The sequence below is a fragment of the Caretta caretta genome, chromosome 21 (genome assembly GCF_965140235.1).
Source record: "Caretta caretta isolate rCarCar2 chromosome 21, rCarCar1.hap1, whole genome shotgun sequence".
Taxonomy (NCBI): Eukaryota; Metazoa; Chordata; order Testudines; family Cheloniidae; genus Caretta; species Caretta caretta.
In genome coordinates this window covers 9,223,316-9,242,583 of record NC_134226.1, presented here as the reverse complement: position 1 = coordinate 9,242,583, position 19,268 = coordinate 9,223,316, and the positions used below count along the sequence as shown (strand labels likewise).

Here is a 19,268-nt window from a genome sequence, read left to right as displayed (position 1 = left end):
CGCCACTAGGGAAAAGGTGTGTTCTTACCTCAGAAAAGCTGACACGTGGGATTAAGGGCTTGTGTACATGGCAAATTACTGAGCAGCCAGCCAGGGTATGATGCTACAGGGCCCCAACTTGCTATGCACTAACATCCCATGTGGACGCTGCTCCGGCACACTGAAAGTGCGAGAGTGTGGTGTGGCGTTGCACTATTTGAAAGCATAGTACACCAAGCCTAACCCTGAGACTTTCTGTGCACTGTAGCAGTGGCCATTACTGCGTGGCAGAAAGATTCACTGCAGATCAACACCCTCGCTTGCTATGCAGTAATTTACCACGTAGATAAGCCCTAAATTCAGGTAAAATCTAGCAAAGAAAAGGTGGTGTGATTTTAACACATGACCAGGAAAAGGTAAACCATAGGCTCCACCCAAAAACCACAGTCTTAATCTTGAGCTGCTCCAACACGTGAAAACTCCTAACTGTCTTGTCATCGTGAGGATTTTACCACCTGTCAGCAAACACGAGGCAGGAAAACCCAGGCTTAGAATTCTGTGGAACTGTTTTCCCAGGACAGGATATGAGCTACTCCCACTGATTGCAGCTGAGGGCACCATGCCTGACAACACAATCTGGCCCCAACTTCCTCAGGAGTTACTTCAACACAGGTAAGTGCCATTGATACCAACTCACCTTCTGTAACATGAACTCAGGGGCCAAGAAGTCCCACAGTCCTAGATCTGCACAGGATCTCAGGTCAAAGCTCATTGTGAGAACGTAAGAACAGCCATACTGGGTCAGACCAAAGGTCCATCTAGCCCAGTATCCTGTCTTCTGACAGTGGCCAATGCCAGGTGCCCCAGAGGGAATGAACAGAACAGGCAAATCATCAAGGGATCCATCCCCTGTTGCCCATTCCCAGCTTCTGGAAAACAGAGGCTAGAGATACCAGTCCTGTCCATCCTGGCTAATAACCATTGATGGACCTATCCTCCATGAACTTATCTAGTTCAAAGAGTTCCAGAGGTTGACTGTGTGTGGTGTAAGCTTTCCTCTTCTTGCCAATTGAAATAATAGGAAGGGTAAGGCTTCCAGGAACTCTCCAAGATATCGCTATTAGTCTACACTAGGAGTTGAGGTCGAATTTAGCAACGTTAAATCGATTTAACCCTGCACCCGTCCACACGACGAAGCCCTTTTTTCGACTTAAAGGGCTCTTAAAATCGATTTCCTTACTCCACCCCCGACAAGGAGATTAGCACTGAAATCGGCCTTGCTGGGTCGAATTTGGGGTACTGTGGACGCAATTAGATGGTATTGGCCTCCGGGAGCTATCCCAGAGTGACCGCTCTGGACAGCACTCTCAAGGTAGACAGATGCACTGGCCAGGTAGACAGGAAAAGGCCCACAAACTTTTGAATTTCAATTTCCTGTTTGGCCAGTGTGGCAAGCTGCAGGTGACCATGCAGAGCTCATCAGCAGAGGTGACCATGATGGAGTCCCAGAATCGCAAAAGAGCTCCAGCATGGACCAAACGGGAGGTACAGGATCTGATCGCTGTATGGGGAGAGGAATCCATGCTATCAGAGCTACGTACCAGTTTTCAAAATGCCAAAACATTTGTCAAAATCTCCCAGGGCATGAAGGACAGAGGCCATAACAGGGACCCAAAGCAATACGCGTGAAACTTAAGGAGCTGAGGCAAGCCTACCAGAAAACCAGATAGGCGAACAGCTGCTCCGGGTCAGAGCCCAAAACATGCCGCTTCTATGATGAGCTGCATGCCATTTTAGGGGGTTCAGCCACCACTACCCCAGCCGTGTTGTTTGACTCCTTCAATGGAGATGGAGGCAACACGGAAGCAGGTTTTGGGGACGAGGAAGATGATGATGATGAAGTTGTAGATAGCTCACAGCAAGCAAGCAGAGAAACCGGTTTTCCCAACAGCCAGGAACTGTTTCTCACCCTGGACCTGGAGCCAGTACCCCCCGAACCCACCCAAGGCTGCGTCCTGGACCCGCCAGGTAGAGAAGGGACCTCTGGTGAGTGTACCTTTTAAAATACTATACATGGTTTAAAAGCAAGCATGTTTAATGATTAATTTGCCCTGGCATTCGTGGCTCTCCTGGATATACTCCCAAAGCCTTTGCAAAAGGTTTCTGGGGAGGGCAGCCTTATTCCATCCACCATGGTAGGATACTTTACCACTCCAGGCCAGTAGCATGTACTCGGGAATCATTGTAGAACAAAGCACTGCAGTGTATGTTTGCTGGCATTCAAACAACATCGTTCTTTATCTCTCTGTGTTATCCTCAGGAGAGTGATATCATTCATGGTCACCTGGTTGAAATAAGGTGCCCGTTCCTGCTGGGCTGTTTGCCTGTGGATGAACAGAAATGTTCCCCACTGTTAGCCACAGGGAGGGGGAAGGGGCTAGCCATGCACTGGGGGGGGAGGCAAAATGCGACCTTGGAACGAAAGCACATGTGATATGTATGTAATGTTAACAGCAAGGTTTACCGTGAAAGAGTGTACCCATTGTTCTATAAAACGTGTCTTTTTAAATACCACTGTCCCTTTTTTTTTCTCCACCAGCTGCATGTGTTTCAAGGATCACAGGATCTTCTCCTTCGCAGAGGCTAGCAAAGATTAGAAGGCGGAAAAAACGCACTCGCGATGAAATGTTCTCTGAGCTCATGCTGTCCTCCCACACTGACAGAGCACAGACGAATGCGTGGAGGCAAATAATGTCAGAGTGCAGGAAAGCACAAAATGACCGAGAGGAGAGGTGGCAGGCTGAAGAGAGTAAGTGGCGGGCTGAAGAGAGGGCTGAAGCTGAAAGGTGGCGGCAGCGTCATGAGAGGAGGTAGGATTCAATGCTGAGGCTGCTGGAGGATCAAACTAATATGCTCCAGCGTATGGTTAGGCTGCAGGAAAGACAGCAGGAGCACAGACCGCCGCTACAGCCCCTGTGTAACCAACCGCCCTCCTCCCCAAGTTCCATAGCCTCTTCACCTAGGCGCCCAAGAACGTAGTGGGGGGGCCTCCGGCCACCCAGCCACTCCACCCCAGAGGATTGCCCAAGCAACAGAAGGCTGGCATTCAATAAGTTTTAAAGTTTTAAACTTTTAAAGTGCTGTGTAGCCTTGTCCTTCCCTCCTCCACCACCCCTCCTGGTGCTTCTCTCCTCCACCACCCCTCCTGGGCTACCTTGGTAGTTATCCCCCTATTTGTGTGATGAATTAATAAAGAATGCATGAATGTGGAGCAACAATGACTTTATTGCCTCTGCAAGCGGTGATCGAAGGGAGGAGGGGAGGATGGTTGGCTTAGAGGGAAGTAGAGTGAACCAAGGGGCGGGGGGTTTCATCAAGGAGAAACAAACAGAACTTTCACACCGTAGTCTGGCCAGTCATGAAACTGGTTTTCAAAGCTTCTCTGATGCGCACCGCACCCTCCTGTGCTCTTCTAACCTCCCTGGTGTCTGGCTGTGTGTAACCAGCAGCCAGGCGATTTGCATCAACTTCCCATCCCGCCATAAACGTCTCCCCCTTACTCTCACAGATATTATGGAGCACACAGCAAGCAGTAATAACAGTGGGAATATTGGTTTCGCTGAGGTCTAAGCGAGTCAGTAAACTGCGCCAGCGCGCCTTTAAACATCCAAATGCACATTCTACCACCATTCTGCACTTGCTCAGCCTGTTGTTGAACAGCTCCTGACTACTGTCCAGGCTGCCTGTGTATGGCTTCATGAGCCATGGCATTAAGGGGTAGGCTGGGTCCTCAAGGATAACTATAGGCATTTCAACATCCCCAATGGTTATTTTCTGGTCTGGAAATAAAGTCCCTTCCTGCAGCTTTTGAAACAGACCAGAGTTCCTGAAGATGCGAGCATCATGTACCTTTCCCGGCCATCCCACGTTGATGTTGGTGAAACGTCCCTTGTGATCCACCAGAGCTTGCAGCACTATTGAAAAGTACCCCTTGCGGTTTATGTACTCGCTGGCTTGGTGCTCCGGTGCCAAGATAGGGATATGGGTTCCGTCTATGGCCCCACCACAGTTAGGGAATCCCATTGCAGCAAAGCCATCCACTATGACCTGCACATTTCCCAGGGTCACTACCCTTGATATCAGCAGATCTTTGATTGCGTTGGCTACTTGCATAACAGCAGCCCCCACAGTAGATTTGCCCACTCCAAATTGATTCCCGACTGACCGGTAGCTGTCTGGCATTGCAAGCTTCCACAGGGCTATTGCCACTCGCTTCTCCACTGTGAGGGCTGCTCTCATCTTGGTATTCTTGCGCCTCAGGGCAGGGGAAAGCAAGTCACAAAGTTCCACGAAAGTGCCCTTACACATGCGAAAGTTTCGCAGGCACTGGGAATCGTCCCAGACCTGCAACACCCCACCAGCCTGTGATTTTTTTCCGGGCCCAGAATTGGCGTTCCACCGTATGAGCCTGCCCCATTAGCACCATGATGCCCACATTGCCAGGGCCCGTGCTTTGAGAGAAGTCTGTGTCCATGTCCTCATCACTCTCGTCACCGTGCTGATGTCGCCTACTTGCCTAGTATCGCTTTGCCAGGTTCTGGTGCTGCATATACTGCTGGATAATGTGTGTGGTGTTTAATGTGCTCCTAATTGCCAAAGTGATCTGAGCGGGCTCCATGCTTGCCGTGGTATGGCGTCTGCACGGAAAAAAGGCGCGGAACGATTGTCTGCCGTTGCCCTGACGGAGGGAGGGGCAACTGACGACATGGCTTACAGGGTTGGCTTACAGGGAATTAAAATCAACAAAGGGGGTGGCTTTGCGAGAAATCGAATGGCCCCCTCAAGGATAGAACTCAAAACTGGGTTTAGCCAGCCATTGATTTCACAGAGGGAGGAGAAAATTAATACAAAACAAATCTGGTCTATTTCTTGTTTTGAGCCACTTCATCTATCTTTATACATCTTGCCGGCAGCAGACTGTGCAGTACGACCGCTAGCCATCGTCATCTCCTGGGTGCTCGGCAGAAGACGGTGCAGTATGACGACTAGCCATCATCTTCTGCTGGCTGCTGATTAAAAGACAGTGCACTGCCGGTAGGACTCAATCTCCATGAGACGAAACAAGGGAAATGACCTGGCTGAGTCAACTCCCATGTTTGCCCAGGCGCCCGGTTAAAAGAGCACCCAGGACTATGTCGATGACGGCTACCAGTCATACTGCACCATCTGCTGCCAAAAGGCAATGAGCTGCTGCTGTGTAGCAATGCAGTTCCACATCTGCCCGCACCCAGGAGACGTACGGTGATGGTGAGCTGAGTGGGCTCCCTACTTGCCGTGGTATGGCGTCTGCACAGATAACTCAAGAAAAAAGGCGCAAAACGATTGCCTACCCTGGCTTTCACGGATGGAGGGAGGGAACGGGGGCCTGACGATATGTACCCAGAACCAACCGCGACAATGTTTTAGCCCCATCAGGCACTGAGATTTCTACCCAGAATTCAAATGGGCGGCAGAGACTGTGGGAACTGTGGGATAGCTACCCACAGTGCAACGCTCCGGAAGTCGACGCTTGCCTCGGTACTGTGGACACACTCCGCCGACTACATGCACTTAGAGCACTTGTGTGGGGACACACACAATCGACTGTATAAAAAGGCTTTCTACAAAACCGACTTCTATAAATTCGACCTAATTTTGTAGTGTAGACATACCCTCAGACTATCCTAGTGAGAGAAGGCCCATACACAGGCAGACTGTGATTTTGATTCTTTGTTTTTACACCCCTGTAACTAGCTAAGTGATAAAAATACACCTAAGTTTTTAAGGTATAGGCTTTCACAGGCAGGCCTAAATATCTATATTCTAACATGGTATTGAGTAATTTGCAGCAGGGCCATGATGGCCGGTTGCTTCCTCAGTGGGGAGTAAGGTGTCAGGAAAAAGTCTCTCAGGAGAGCTTCAGAGAACTGCTCCAAAGTACGGTCTATTATCTAGTCTTTTTATAACTTAACAAAACACAGTGACCCTCTACTGGATCATCACCTCTCCTAACTTCAGTAAACTACTTATCAACAAACATTCCCAACCATCTTAGTCATAATAAGCTTCTCTATCAAAGACGCCCAAATTCAAGGTTTTCATCCACTTATTTTCTTTCAGGCTCAATTTGTTGACTCTTTTCTCCTCTCCTCCCATTCTAATTAGCAGAAACTGCAAACCTACAGGTAACTTTGACCTTGCTTCCAGGAGCTCTGCTTATTCAAATTAACCCTTAACTATGTGGTGTTCTGTTTTATTAATTCATGGTGGCTGAATGCACACAATATGGTTGCATGACCAAAATCTGGGGTACACTCCTTCCCCCGCCCTCAAATCCAGGGCAACATTAGCACTCTTTCTCAGTTTTGCTTTGGCACATTCATGCCCTCTGACTAGTTTATGAAGCACTTTCCTTTCCCAGCCTTCAGACAAGGGAGTTTCCAACTCTCTGCTCCCTATAGATACTGCCACAGCAACACATGCTCCTCAGCATGCCAGCACAACGGGCCAAGATGCTCCCTGGTGGCAAACGGTTGGATCTGAAATGAGGGGCATTGGGAATTGAAACAAAGAAACAGCTCACAGCTCTTGCCCTGGCACATTTCTACATCTAAAAGCTTTTCATTCCCTTCCTTGTGCCAAATATAGAGGCTCCGGGACATTTCTCAGTGGTAAAATGATGGGGCCAAATTGGGCTTTCTTGCATCTGTGAAAACTGTGAGTAAAGGAAGCCCACTAACATCAGTGGAATGTTGCTGGTTTTATGCTAGTGTAAATGAAAGCAGGATTTGACCCTTTGGGTCCTTTATGCTGACTGTTTGCATTCAAGCCCGCAGGCTTTGAGGTCACCATGTGCTTCCTTTCCTTCAGACAGAATGGGCTGAAGAAGAATGGGCTGGGAAAGCAACATTTATAGATAGACTCCCAAAGCACTACTAGAATGCAGCTGCTTCTGGGGTGGATGGCAGCAGCTAATTAGCACAGAATACAATACACAACTATGAGGAAAGAGGATATTTTGATCAAGAGGCAGTGGCTAGTGCACCAGGCTGGGACTCAGGAGACCTCTGCATTATTGTCCCAGCTCTGCTACTGATCTGCTGTAAAAATCACTGTGCCTCTGTTTCCCCTCCCCCCCTTTGTGTATTTAGATGGTCAGCTCTTTGGGGCAGGGACTCTCTCTTCTATGTCCATACAGCACCTAGCACAATAAGACCTCAGTTTCAATTGAGGCCTCTAGATGCTACTGTAATATAAATATTAAATGATAATAAGCAAGTGCTCCAGGGTAAATCCTTAACCTTACAAAAGTGCTCTGGAATCCAATAACTATGGATTATAAAGTCTTATCTCATGGACCCACAGACATAGTAAAACACACACACAATGCTGGAAGGGCTGCATTGCATCTTCCTGGAAATTCTAGTCTAGTCTAAACAGGTTCTTATACCATGCTCATCACCATAATATCAGAGCACCTTCCAGTAGCACACTAAGCAACAACATGGTTTAGACACGAACTGAACTATGCTGTGGACTGTAGTATCTAATCTCTCTCACGCTCTCCTGCCCAGATTCCCCTTCTCCAGTGGTAGACAAAGGCTGATTTGCAAACGCAGCATTCGCGAGCAAGGCAACCTCTGGTGGACGATGGCATTTCAGTGGACAGTTCCCCACACCCATCAGCTTCATCACATGAGAGAACCCCCATCCGTCCTGAGTCCTCAGCCATCCTGGCAGCTCTTCTGCCGGCCTGGGCTGCACCTCCGAATCCTGATCCCACTGAAGTCGATGGCGGAACTCCCACAGACTTCAGTGGGAGCAGGTTTCGCACAGCTGCTGTCTGTGTTTTTTTCCTAGTCCATCACCTCTCTAAGGCTGAGTTTGTGTTTCCATATTAGGTTCTGCACTGGCAACATGTGAAACAGTAACCAGCCTTTGGCAGAACTAAAGCTACTTAAGTGCAGTCATGGGAAATCAGGAACTCCATGTACTAGGGCTGTTGATTAATCGCAGTTAACTCATGTGGTTAACTCAAAAAAATTAATTGCGGTTAATCGCAGTTTTAACCACATTGTTAAACAATAGAATACCATTTGAAATTTACTAATAAAAAAGTGGATGTTTTTCTACATTTTCAAATATATTGGTTTCAATTTCAGCACAGAATACAAAGTGTACACGGCTCACTTTATATTATTTTTATTACAAATATTTGCACTGTAAAAATGATAAAAGAAATAGTATTTTTCAATTCACCTCATACAAGTACTGTAGCGCAATCTCTTAATCATGAAAGTGCAACTTTCAAATGTAGGTTTTTTTCTTACATAACTGCACTCAAAAACAAAACAATGTAAAACTTTAGAGCCTACAAATCCACTCAGTCCTACTTCTCGTTCAGTCAATTGCTAAGACAAACAAGTTTGTTTATATTTGCAGGAGATAATGCTGCTCACTTCTCATTTAAAATGTCGCCAGAAAGCGAGAACAGGCATTTGCATGGGACTTTTGTAGACAGCATTGCAAAGTATTTACGTGCAAGATATGCTAAACATTCATATGTCCCTTCCTGCTTCGGCCACCATTCAAGAGGACATGCTTCCATGCTGATGAGGCTCATTAAAAAAATAACGCATTAATTAAATTTGTGAATGAACTCCTTTGGGGAAAATTGTATGTCTCCAGCTCTATTTTACCACACTCTGCCACGTATTTCATATTATAGCAGTCTCAGATGATGATTCAGCACAAATTGTTCATTTTAAGAATACTTCCCCTGCAGATCTGACAAAACGCAAAGAAGGCACCAATGTGAGATTTCTAAAGATAGCTACAGCACTCAACCCAAGCTTTAAGAATCTGAAGTGCCTTCCAAAATCTGAGAGGGATGAGGTGTGGAGCATGCTTTCAGAAGTCTTAAAAGAGCAACACTCTGATGCGGAAACTACAGAACCCGAACCACCAAAAAAGAAAATCAAGTCACTTGCACATCAAGTCACATCAATCACTCTGCAAGTGGCATCTGACTCAGATGATGAAAATGAACATGCATCAGTCCGCATTGCTTTGGATTGTTATCAGGCAGAACCCCGTCATCAGCATGGACGCATGTCCCCTGCAATGGTGGTTGAAGCATGAAGGGACATATGAATCTTTAGCACATCTGGCATGTAAATATCTTGTGACTCTGGCTACAACAGTGCCATGTGAATGCCTGTTCTTATTTTCAGGTGACATTGTAAACAAGAAATGGGCAGCATTAATCACAATTAATTTTTTAATTGCTTGAGAGCCCTACCATGTACTATTCCACTGGTTAGGGTAGTCTTGGATAGGAACAGAGCCAGCACCTCAGGACATCTATGTGATGGTAATAGCATGTAAATACAGAGCACAAACAGGATCTCTACCTTCTTCACAGCAACCACATTTTGGCCTGCTATCCCCATCCCATCTGAGAATCTCAAAGCTTATTGCCAACATCAGGGGATGAAGCTGCCCACATCCCCTTGCCAGCTAGTCAAGCATCAGCATCTCCATTACAGCTGTGCAAAGAAAAGGTCATTCTGTGCTACAGAAGATTTCCTAATAGAAACAAAAGGGGGATTTAATCCATTGTTCTCAATGGGAGCTGCTATGTGCTTAGCTGTTTTGAAATTGGGGCAGAAATGGATCACTGAAAGGTTAATTTCCTCCTTTATACCTAGGTAGCAATTGGTGTGTGTTAATAAGATTGTGATACCACAAACAAACAGCTGGGCTCATTCTTCACTCAACAAACTCCAAAGGCAACAAAAAGCAATTTGACTCTTTGCAGTTTATTCACAATAATACATCTGGAGAGCACTGATTGTTACCCACAAGCCAAAAGCAAGCTAAGGCTGTATGAATCATAGAATATCACGGTTGGAAGGGACCACAGGAGGTCATCTAGTCCAACCCCCTGCTTAAAGCAAGAACAATCCCCAATTTTTGCTCCAGATCCCTAAATGGACCCCTCAAGGATTGAACTCACAACCCTGGGTTTAGCAGGCCAATGCTCAGACCCCTGAGCTATCCCTCCCCCGCTTGTATGCAAGGTACATTAAGAATGATTCAATCTGTCCATATGAACTCAGTCTGATCCCAACAGTGTCCGGGAGAGAAGCTTTAGACAGGAAAGGGAATGCCTTCATCTGGTTCTGGTGAGGCCTGGTTTGGCTAGGCTAATGGGGCAAAGCCCACTCTGTTGTTAGCCATATCAAAGACAGAATAATATTCCCTAAGGAAGATGTTACCCAGGATCCAGACTGGCTGCTCATTCTGAGAAGATACATAAGTGGTCTCAACCATAACTCTGCAGTAGCCATTGTTCTGTAAGGGGGAAAAAGAGATAGATACGTCTATAGGGATGTATAAGCTGCACTCTGACACGCCAGTGGCATTTTTAAGAGCTTTGCAATGGTTCTGATGGGAGCAGGAGCAGGCCCCCATAAGCTCGCATTGTGGGAACACAAACACCCCATCGGTTTTTGAGTGCTGTTAGAAATGACAGGCAAACAGAGCTGCAATGTGGTGGGATGGAGCGGGAAAGGTCTCTGTCTTTGCACAGAAGCTCTGACTCCCTGTCTGACACCCGTGCATGGTTCATTGTCTCTGTAAGATAGAAGTTGGTTTTGCCTTTAAAGTGATACATACATTGAGGACGTAGACGGAGGGAGGCAGTGGGAACTGGGATCCATTAATGACGAAGGTGGTGGTCGGCACGTTCTGGACGTTGCTGCCGCTAGCCATGTACTGTGAAAGAAAAGAACAAGAGGGGGTTGAGACAGTTACAACCTAGAGCAGAGGCTGCTCCCAACAGAGGAGAATGGCCACTATACAGCATCTACCATTCCACCCAACTGAGGGCAGAAATTAGAGCTGGGAGAATTGTTTTGCTGAAAAATGGACCAAAACTATTCATGAACTTGATCTGATCGTTTCAGCTGGGGAAAGTTTTCTCAGGGCCAGGAAACCATGTGCCAGTGATCACACATGTGTTCCCTCTTTATAACCTTTGGTGAGGGCCCTTTCCTGGGAGGTGGGAAATCTACATTAAGATCCCCACCCTGTAGCAGGGACTTGAACGCAGATCTCCCCTGTGCCAAGTGAGTGCTCTAACCACTAGTCTATTGCAAGGTGTGTTTCTCTCAGTCTCTCCTGTTGAAGCTGTTCCATTTCAACATGAGAATCACGCAGAGAATGATTTAAATCCACACTTCTTACCCATCAGATGAGCGTCAATAGAGGATTCGCACTCATTCACTCTCTCTCTCTCTCTCTTTGGCACTATAAATATTTAAGCATTTATACGAAGTGGAACAGCTTCAACAGAAGCAATTGAGAGCAACCCAGCCCTGTCAGCCTGTGACTTGACTCACCCCTATACTAAACTAGCCTTGAGTGAAACTCAGGGATTTCACCACTAAAATTGAGAAAAAATTATTCCAGTGCTTAAAGCATCCCCACCTCAGGAATGCCCCTAACCAGAGTTATAACACCAAGGGCTGTAAAAGAGAGACACCCAGGTGTTGGGAAGTTTTAGAGAGACCCCAACAAATGGTAAAATAGATCAGAAAAGCTCTGACCAGAGAATTTATGCTGACCATCTGCACAAACAAAGAAAGTCATAAATAAGTTACAATTCGGGTATGAAAGATAAAGCACAAAAAGATTTGAGCAGGGAGGAGGAAACATAGGCGCCAGTGCACAATAGGTTAAATTTTTCTGCCTAGGGGGATCGTATAATGTAATAGGATTAGTGAAGTTAAAGGCGGTCACTAGTTTTACCTATATAATGCAAATAAAAAGCCATGATCTTTGGGAACCATCTCCAGAGCTAGAACTCGGACCCCTCTGCATGACCATGACGTGCAGAGGCATCAACCGGCACCCCCAGGCGAGGGAACCCTGAAGGGGTGAAGTTTGTCTGTATATTGGGAGTGGTAAGCATAAGAGATTGGTTTGGCGTATGTGTTCTCTGTACGTTGCTAATAAATAGATGTTCAGAGCACAGCTGTGTCAGGCTCTTCACTGGGAAAAGATCCTGCGGACCCGTATGGCCCTGAGCACCGTGGGTAAGGGCGGGTACTTAAATTGACCAGGTTTTCCTTGAGCCCCGTGAGTAAGGGTAGGTGCTTTACAACTTAAGCCCTTGGTAGGGAAAAGGTGGGCTACCTAAATGAACCGGGTCACGTCTTGAGCCCTCAGTAGCGTATAGATGCAGCGCCCTAGATTTTTGCAGGTAACAGCCCAGAATAGCCTGACCCTGGCGGTTAGAGCACTCCCCTGGGAGAAAGGAAGATCTGAATTCAAGTCCCTACTCCAGAGCAGTGATTCAGACCTGGGGCTCTCCCATTCCCTAACCATGGGGCTATAGCTTATCAAGGGAAACGCTCACACCAGGTATGATGGCCTGACATTAACTCTTCCAATCTGCTGAAAAAATTAACCTTTTTTGGAACAGAACCAAATATTTCCCCCGAATTTTTGGTTGGCTGGAGAAACTGCAAAACCAGTTAAGTCACACAGCTCTAGTAGAAACCCCTCTGCAGCACTCTGCCATTACATGGGCAGCAATTCACCAGCCTCACACACGCTTTTCTGTCTGACGTGTGGCCACTTGCAAGGTTACGCCCAACCGGCCTGCTTCAAATCTCATGCTGACTTTACACTGGGCCAGCTCTTCAGAGTGTGTAAGTCAACGTCGCTCCAGAGCTACGCCCATTTACACCAACTAATGATCTGGCCCACTGACTTGGGCAGAATTGCTTCTGATTTACACTGGGAAAGGGAGATCAGAAGCTCTCCCCCCAAACTCAGGGGAGACTTTCTGTTTCCCCAGATGGAGTTAGTGCTGTCACCACCTCTGGTTTAAACCGCTGAGCTCCTGTAGGAATCCTTGTCTGATCACCCAAAAACCCATCAGTCTCATCTTATGTCTTGGATTCCTCATGTCAGGCACTGCAAGATCCCTCACAGATGTCCTCGGCAGTGTGGCCAGGCACCTCTTGCTCCACCCTCTCCGTTGGATTCCTGAGCACCCACAGCCTCCAGGAAGTCCCCCATGTACTGCTCTTGGATGGTGAGCAGAAACGTCCCGGTGTCCACAATGCCCTGGCAGCCTTGGCTGCACCAGCCAGTCGCCTGCTGTCCAATAGCAAACCTAAGGAGGGAAGCCCAAGAGACTTCACTGTGCATGTCTGTCAGCCACGAGAATGCCTCTGATGCAGGCTGAACCAAGAGCACAAGGCTTCAGATATTCCGTAACGTGCAGTTCAGAGACCCATATTCTACAGAGCCAAGCTCTGCCACTGGCCCCGATTCAGCAAAGGACGGCAGCACACGCTTAACTTTCAGTGCGGGCTTAACTCCCTCTCTCTTCAGCAAAGCACTTAAGCATCAGGACTTCAGGACATGTTTAAAGATAATGCTTAAGACCTTTGCTGAATTGGGGCCTATAATAGGCAGTTTTAGCAGTACTTGAACCAAAACCCTGGATCCAAAGTCTTTTGAGAGAGTGTCTGAAATCCAGACCCAACCTTTATCCTGGGCCAAGATCAGATCTTGTGTAAGTAATAATCTCTCTAGGCTAGCTAGAGAAGGACACAGAATTCCTTCTTTTTTCAGCCTCTGGCACAGAAAAGTTGAGTTCACAAAAGGCAGCTGACTTCATTAATTATAGCTGGAAAGGCTGCCCATGGACAACCAGGAAGAAAGGCTCACACCCATGTTAATAAAGGGGGAGATTGCAAACAAAACTTACTCCTCAATACCAATCTTCCAGTAAACTTCTTGGGTAACAGGAACCCAGGTAATCTGGCCAGAGAACAGCTGGGTGTCAATGCCTCCCAAGATGACTTCCCCTCCGTAATCATACGTTGGTTGCCTGGAAACACAAATAGTTAAAATATCAGATTCTGACCTCTGGAGCATGGGGCATAAAATACATGTGGATGGGGGGCCGGGAGATGGATCGACAGTAAGAAACCAGACTAAGGGGTAAATATATGGTGAGAGAGAGAGATGGAAATATAGACCGAAAATATATAGGAGAGGTGAGAGAGAGATCTTACCGTGAGAAATAGAAACTGAAGGTGGGTTCAGTAAGCTGGCCCTGCTGCAGCATCTCCTGAATAAGTGGGTTGTACCCCGGTATGGCTACAGGAGAATAAGCCATTCCCAAAATCCCATCGAAATATGTGTAATGGAAGGGGCTGCTAGGCTCATCCTGACTCAGACCAAATTCCTGGTGTTCAATGGTGATGTTCTGGATCTACCAGGGAAGAAAATCATTGCCCGCGGCGAGAATTTTATCCTAAATGTTGACAACGAAAACAAGTAACCATTTCATTCTCAAGGGTGGCTGACGCTCAAGACAGTCTGATAAAGCACATCATTAGGGTTAGATCTGATGCTTCTCTAAGCAGCTGCATATGCTCCATATGGGGTGGGAGTCAGTTGAGGACAGTGTCTCAATCAGAGAAGAAAATTCAAGGCACAGCAAAATCGGGAAAAAAAACATAGCCATAGAATTTGTGCCTAGTAATGGTCAGTATAGCTAGCATTATTCCTAACTGACCTATGCACTGGTTAACTCGAGGCTTGTCTACACAAGAAAGGTGCACGAGTTTAACTTAAATCACTTTTTAAACCAGTTCAGCTAAACTGGTGCAAACTCCTGTATAGAAGTTTTTCTCTCGGTTTAAGAGTGGCTTTATGTCACTTTGCTTAACAAAGCTAACCCACTCTTATGTTCCCGATCAACTTTAATGACACCAAAATAAGCCACTCAAAACAACACAAGGGCATCCACACGGGGGTTTGCGCGGATTTAACTTAATCGGTTTAAATTCACACCTTAAGTCAAAATTGGTGCAAGTTTCTCATGTACACAAGCCCTTATTATGTCCTGTATTAACAGGGTCTAATTAACAACATAAAAATCAAATGTACAGGACCAAATTCACTGCTACTGTCACAACATTGAGGCCAGTGGAATTTACCTCATAAAGTGTCCTCAGATAAATGTTTCCAAGCCCACTGCAGTTAAACTAGAAAGATGTATCACCTATTCCTGCTGCTATGTGGGGTACACGCTGCAGTAAGTTGCATTCAAGACAAGACATTACTAACCACAACCCCATTAATCCCAGTGACGTCCGGTGATGCCAGAGACACAGTTCTAATGACAACGCGTGATGGGAGTGGCGCAAATTTCACTTACTGTCACTGTGTCATAACCTAAAACCACAGTCAGGTCTCCAAACCCATAGTCCAGGGTGTAGGTCACTCCAATGTCGGGAAAGGTGGATGACTGGCTGGGGTTGAACCTTGCATGATTGGCTAGATTAAAAACAAGATTGCAACATCATGGTCATTCTTTTTGGTGGCTGCAATGTGATTTGAGCCAGTCCCACTGAGGACTGAGTGCCCTGACGAGGCAGCATCTCCCAACAGCTGACTTCCCGTGGAGTGAAATGACCAGACAGCAAATGTGAAAAATCGGGACAAGGGGTGGGGGGGCAATAGAAGCCCGTATAAGAAAAAGACCCAAAAATCGGGACTGTCCCTATAAAATCGAGACATCTGGTCACCCTAGAAAGAACAGGGCCAAGAGTCAGCCTGGGAGTTTTGATATGACTTTTTTTAATGCCCATCTTTTTTATTTACCTACCTTGTACCCGAAACCAAAACCTTTAAGAATTATGGGCCAGATCCTCAACTGGTGTAAATAAGTGTCGCTCTACTGAAGCCAATTTATACCAGCTAAAGCTCTGGGTAATAGTTTTGCCATTCATAACATTTGTTGCCTCCCAGCATGACTGCTTAAACTTTAGTATACACACTACAGTATTCTACAGTGCAGTATCTCAGCTGTAGAGCTTTGGACTACTATTTTACAATATTGTAGTACCTTTTTATAAGGAAAGAGTGATCCATACCGTATTCAGGGCTTAGAAAAGAGCTCTAGGAGACTAGCCGATACCTTAGTATGACATTCACAAATATTGTCTGAGAGGATCATTTTTGGTTTGCAAGATGCTATATCTTCTTGCCTAGTTGGAATTGGACTCCGCTTCTCAGGAGCCATGCACACAGGACATGCATCTACTGAATATTAAACAGCTGAGCAGTACTCACTGCAGGTTTGGGCACCCACAGGTTGGAGGAGCCAGTGTCGAAGAGAACCAGGAAGTTCTGGGGCAGAGTTCCAATGCTGATCTCTCCAAAGTAGAAGGACTGCAAAAGAGAGAAGATGTGTGGGCAGGTGGATTCCTTTGTGTTCTTAATCATTTTCCAACAGTTTGACTTCTCTAGCATCTTCCATTTGAAGATGCCAAAGGTCTTTATAGCCTTTAAGGAATTAAGCTCCACAGGGGTGTTCCATTATTTTGCATACGGGGGAATCGAGGTATGAAGAAGAGAAGTGACTTGCCCAATTCACCCAGCAAGTCAGTCGCAGAGCCAGGAACAGAACTGTGACTTCTTGACTCCCAGTCCTGCACTATAACCATAAGCCCAGTCTCTGGAGAAGACACACGATGTATCCCAGGGAATACACAGCAAACATTTGGGAATGATATTGGGGGGGGGGGGGGACAGGGCAACCTAGACTCTGCTTTTTCTCCAAACAGAAATATAATTTGAAGCAGAACTTGTGTGTTCATTGTATTCCGTGAGATTTTTTTCATCCAAACCACTTCAAAATAGTTACAGATTTCCAAGGATTGAAAAGAGGGATCCATTGACTTGTGACCACAGAAGTACACAGACTGACTAGGTAATAAGGTAGGAAAGAAGGCTAGCAAGACTACATAAAGAAAGAAGACAGACGGAGAGAAAGCCTTAATACTCACATCCAGATAGTTGGCTATTGGTACATAGGCGACATTGTAATTATTGAAGTGGTACTTCCTGGCAGGATCAACTTTGTGATGCTTCAGAAAATCCTCCAGAACTCCCTTCTCCTTCATCACCTCTCGCATAGACTTTCCTTTCTTCAGAGTGACTCTGCACAGAAAAAGAGCAGCTCAGGAAATGGTTCGTCCTCCCAAGTATCTCTCATGTTGTTCCCCTCTGTATCCTGCCATAATGCTGTTCCTTCCTCATACAGCTCAGTGTGTTACCACACAAAGTGGGAACGCCTGAGCAGAGGCAGAAATAGATTTACAAATATCATACAATTAGTAGTACTTTGTAAGGAACATAAGGACATGACTTAACAGAATACAGAAATGCTGATCTATTTACTATGTGGGTACTTCTACGCACTTCTCACTACAATATCTGTTCTGGAATACTCTACTCACTTCACCAGCCCTTCTGAGAGCCAGGATGAGCCACTTTCTGGTGCTTGATTTCTCCATCAACTAGCTCCTGATCCTAACACGTTGGTCACTGCCACAAAACTAGGCTGACACATCTGATCAACAGTCCCTATTTTTATATCCTGGGCACTGCCCCCTGCTCCATTATCTGCTGGCACCCAAATTTCCATATCACAGAGCTCACCCAGCGTCTACACTTGGTGTATTTTATTTCTCCATGAAGTATGAAGACATTCGTTTCTTTTGTCGGGTGCTGAGATTGTAAAGCAATTAGCACTGTTGGCTGCAAGATCAAACAATTAAGATCTGCTCAGAAGCAAACCTCTGCTCACAGCAAAAGAAAGGTGTTGTCAAAATGTCACCACACTGGCGCGTTATCTGTTTTCTTCAAAACTTCCTTGCCAAAAATGAAGAAATCCGCCGCTGGCTGCAATGAATGGAAATTTGATACAGTTATCTCTTTTTGACCCTAGTGGTTAGCCAAAATTCAAGGCCTAGCTGATTGTTTTGCTTAGGAGAAGAAAGTCACGTTGGAGTCAGGTAGTTCTTTGATGCAATCTGGTTCACTTACAAAGACTGTACAAAGTCCTGTTTCCCTGAAAACAACAGGAATCAAACATCAGGAGACGGTTTCTTTGCTCACAGTTCCAAGCCCCTTTCTAGCTAGCACTTAGCCCCAAAATCTCCCTCTTTCTAGGCTCTGTCTCAGAGCCATGCTCCCAGGCCTTTTCTGAATTTGTTTCTGTGGTGTTTCTCTTCTTCCCTCACACGCATAGACACACCGCTCCAGTCCAATCGATCCCCTGGTCCTGAATTTATCGGATCACAGTTAGAGCTGTGTGAATAACTGATTTGTTTTTTAAATCATTGGAAGTACCAAAAAAAAAATATTTTGGGCCAAAGTGCCTTGTTCAACCCAAAACAAAGCCTTTGGTTTTGCTTTTGAGCTTTTTAATAAATAAAAAACAAACGAACAAACTAGGAGTACATTTCTAAACAAAATTTGTCGTGAATCGCTCAGAAAGTTTCATTTATAAAATGTCATAACTAAACACTCGTTTGTTTGTTTTTTCAACTGAAACAATTTGGTGAGTTTGAAACAAATTTTCAAAACGTTTTGGCTGAAACAAATCTGCATTTTTCCTGGAAAATTTTCAGCCGAAAAATTCTGCCCTGCTGTGATCGCAACAGAACTCCCTTTGGGCCTCAGAGCTGGCTCCTACTCCAGTCTTGCCTGTGGTTTTGCTTTGGGTGGACGCTTCTATTATTTCAAGTATTTATGCCTTAAAGGAGTTCCATCCTGAATTACATTTATCCTGAATGAATGGCCGCTGTTATGCCTACCAGCTTCAAAGAGGTTTAACCCAACCCATAGCAATCCTCATGGTGGAGCTGAGTAGTTATATGAGCTAGATTCTGCTCTCACTTGTGTAAATCTAGGCCATCTCGATGCTACCACATGTCGGCAAAACTTACGTTGCTCAGGGGTGTGAAAAAAGCACACAATCCTGGTGACATACGTTTCACCGGCATGAATGGTAGTCCCACCAACATAGCTACCGCCGCTCATTGGAGGTGATTTAATTATGTTGATGGGGAAGCTCTCTCGCGCTGGCATAGAGCAGCTACACAAGAAATCTTGGTACAGCTCTGCCGCTGTAAAGTCTTTCATATAGACATAGCCCTACAATAGAATTGGTCGGTTCATTTTTTTTTCCTGTAAAAAATTTCCATGTACATGGAAACATTTTATTTCCATCAACATTTCTTCGACTTTCTTAAAAAAACACCCAAACTTTTAAATATTTCAATTTAAAGGTGTTTTGGGGTTAAAACAAAAAAAATTCAAAGAAATCCAAATGTTTGAGGGAGACGTTTTCCATTTTTGTCAAACCA

At 45.8% G+C, this 19,268-nt stretch overlaps 1 protein-coding gene across 1 annotated transcript; it reads right to left on the bottom strand.

The window, feature by feature from the left end:
- Positions 1-10,221: 10,221 nt before the first annotated feature.
- LOC142069770 (pepsin B-like) lies at positions 10,222-18,905 on the bottom strand. Its single transcript, XM_075122128.1, has 10 exons — positions 18,893-18,905; positions 17,355-17,391; positions 16,902-17,055; positions 16,182-16,284; positions 15,269-15,387; positions 14,118-14,317; positions 13,808-13,930; positions 13,057-13,207; positions 10,699-10,797; positions 10,222-10,374 (listed from the first exon to the last, which is right to left on the bottom strand). Exons 1-10 carry the CDS (start codon positions 18,903-18,905, stop codon positions 10,222-10,224), a joined length of 1,152 nt encoding a protein of 383 aa, XP_074978229.1.
- Between the last annotated feature and the right edge of the window lie 363 nt (positions 18,906-19,268).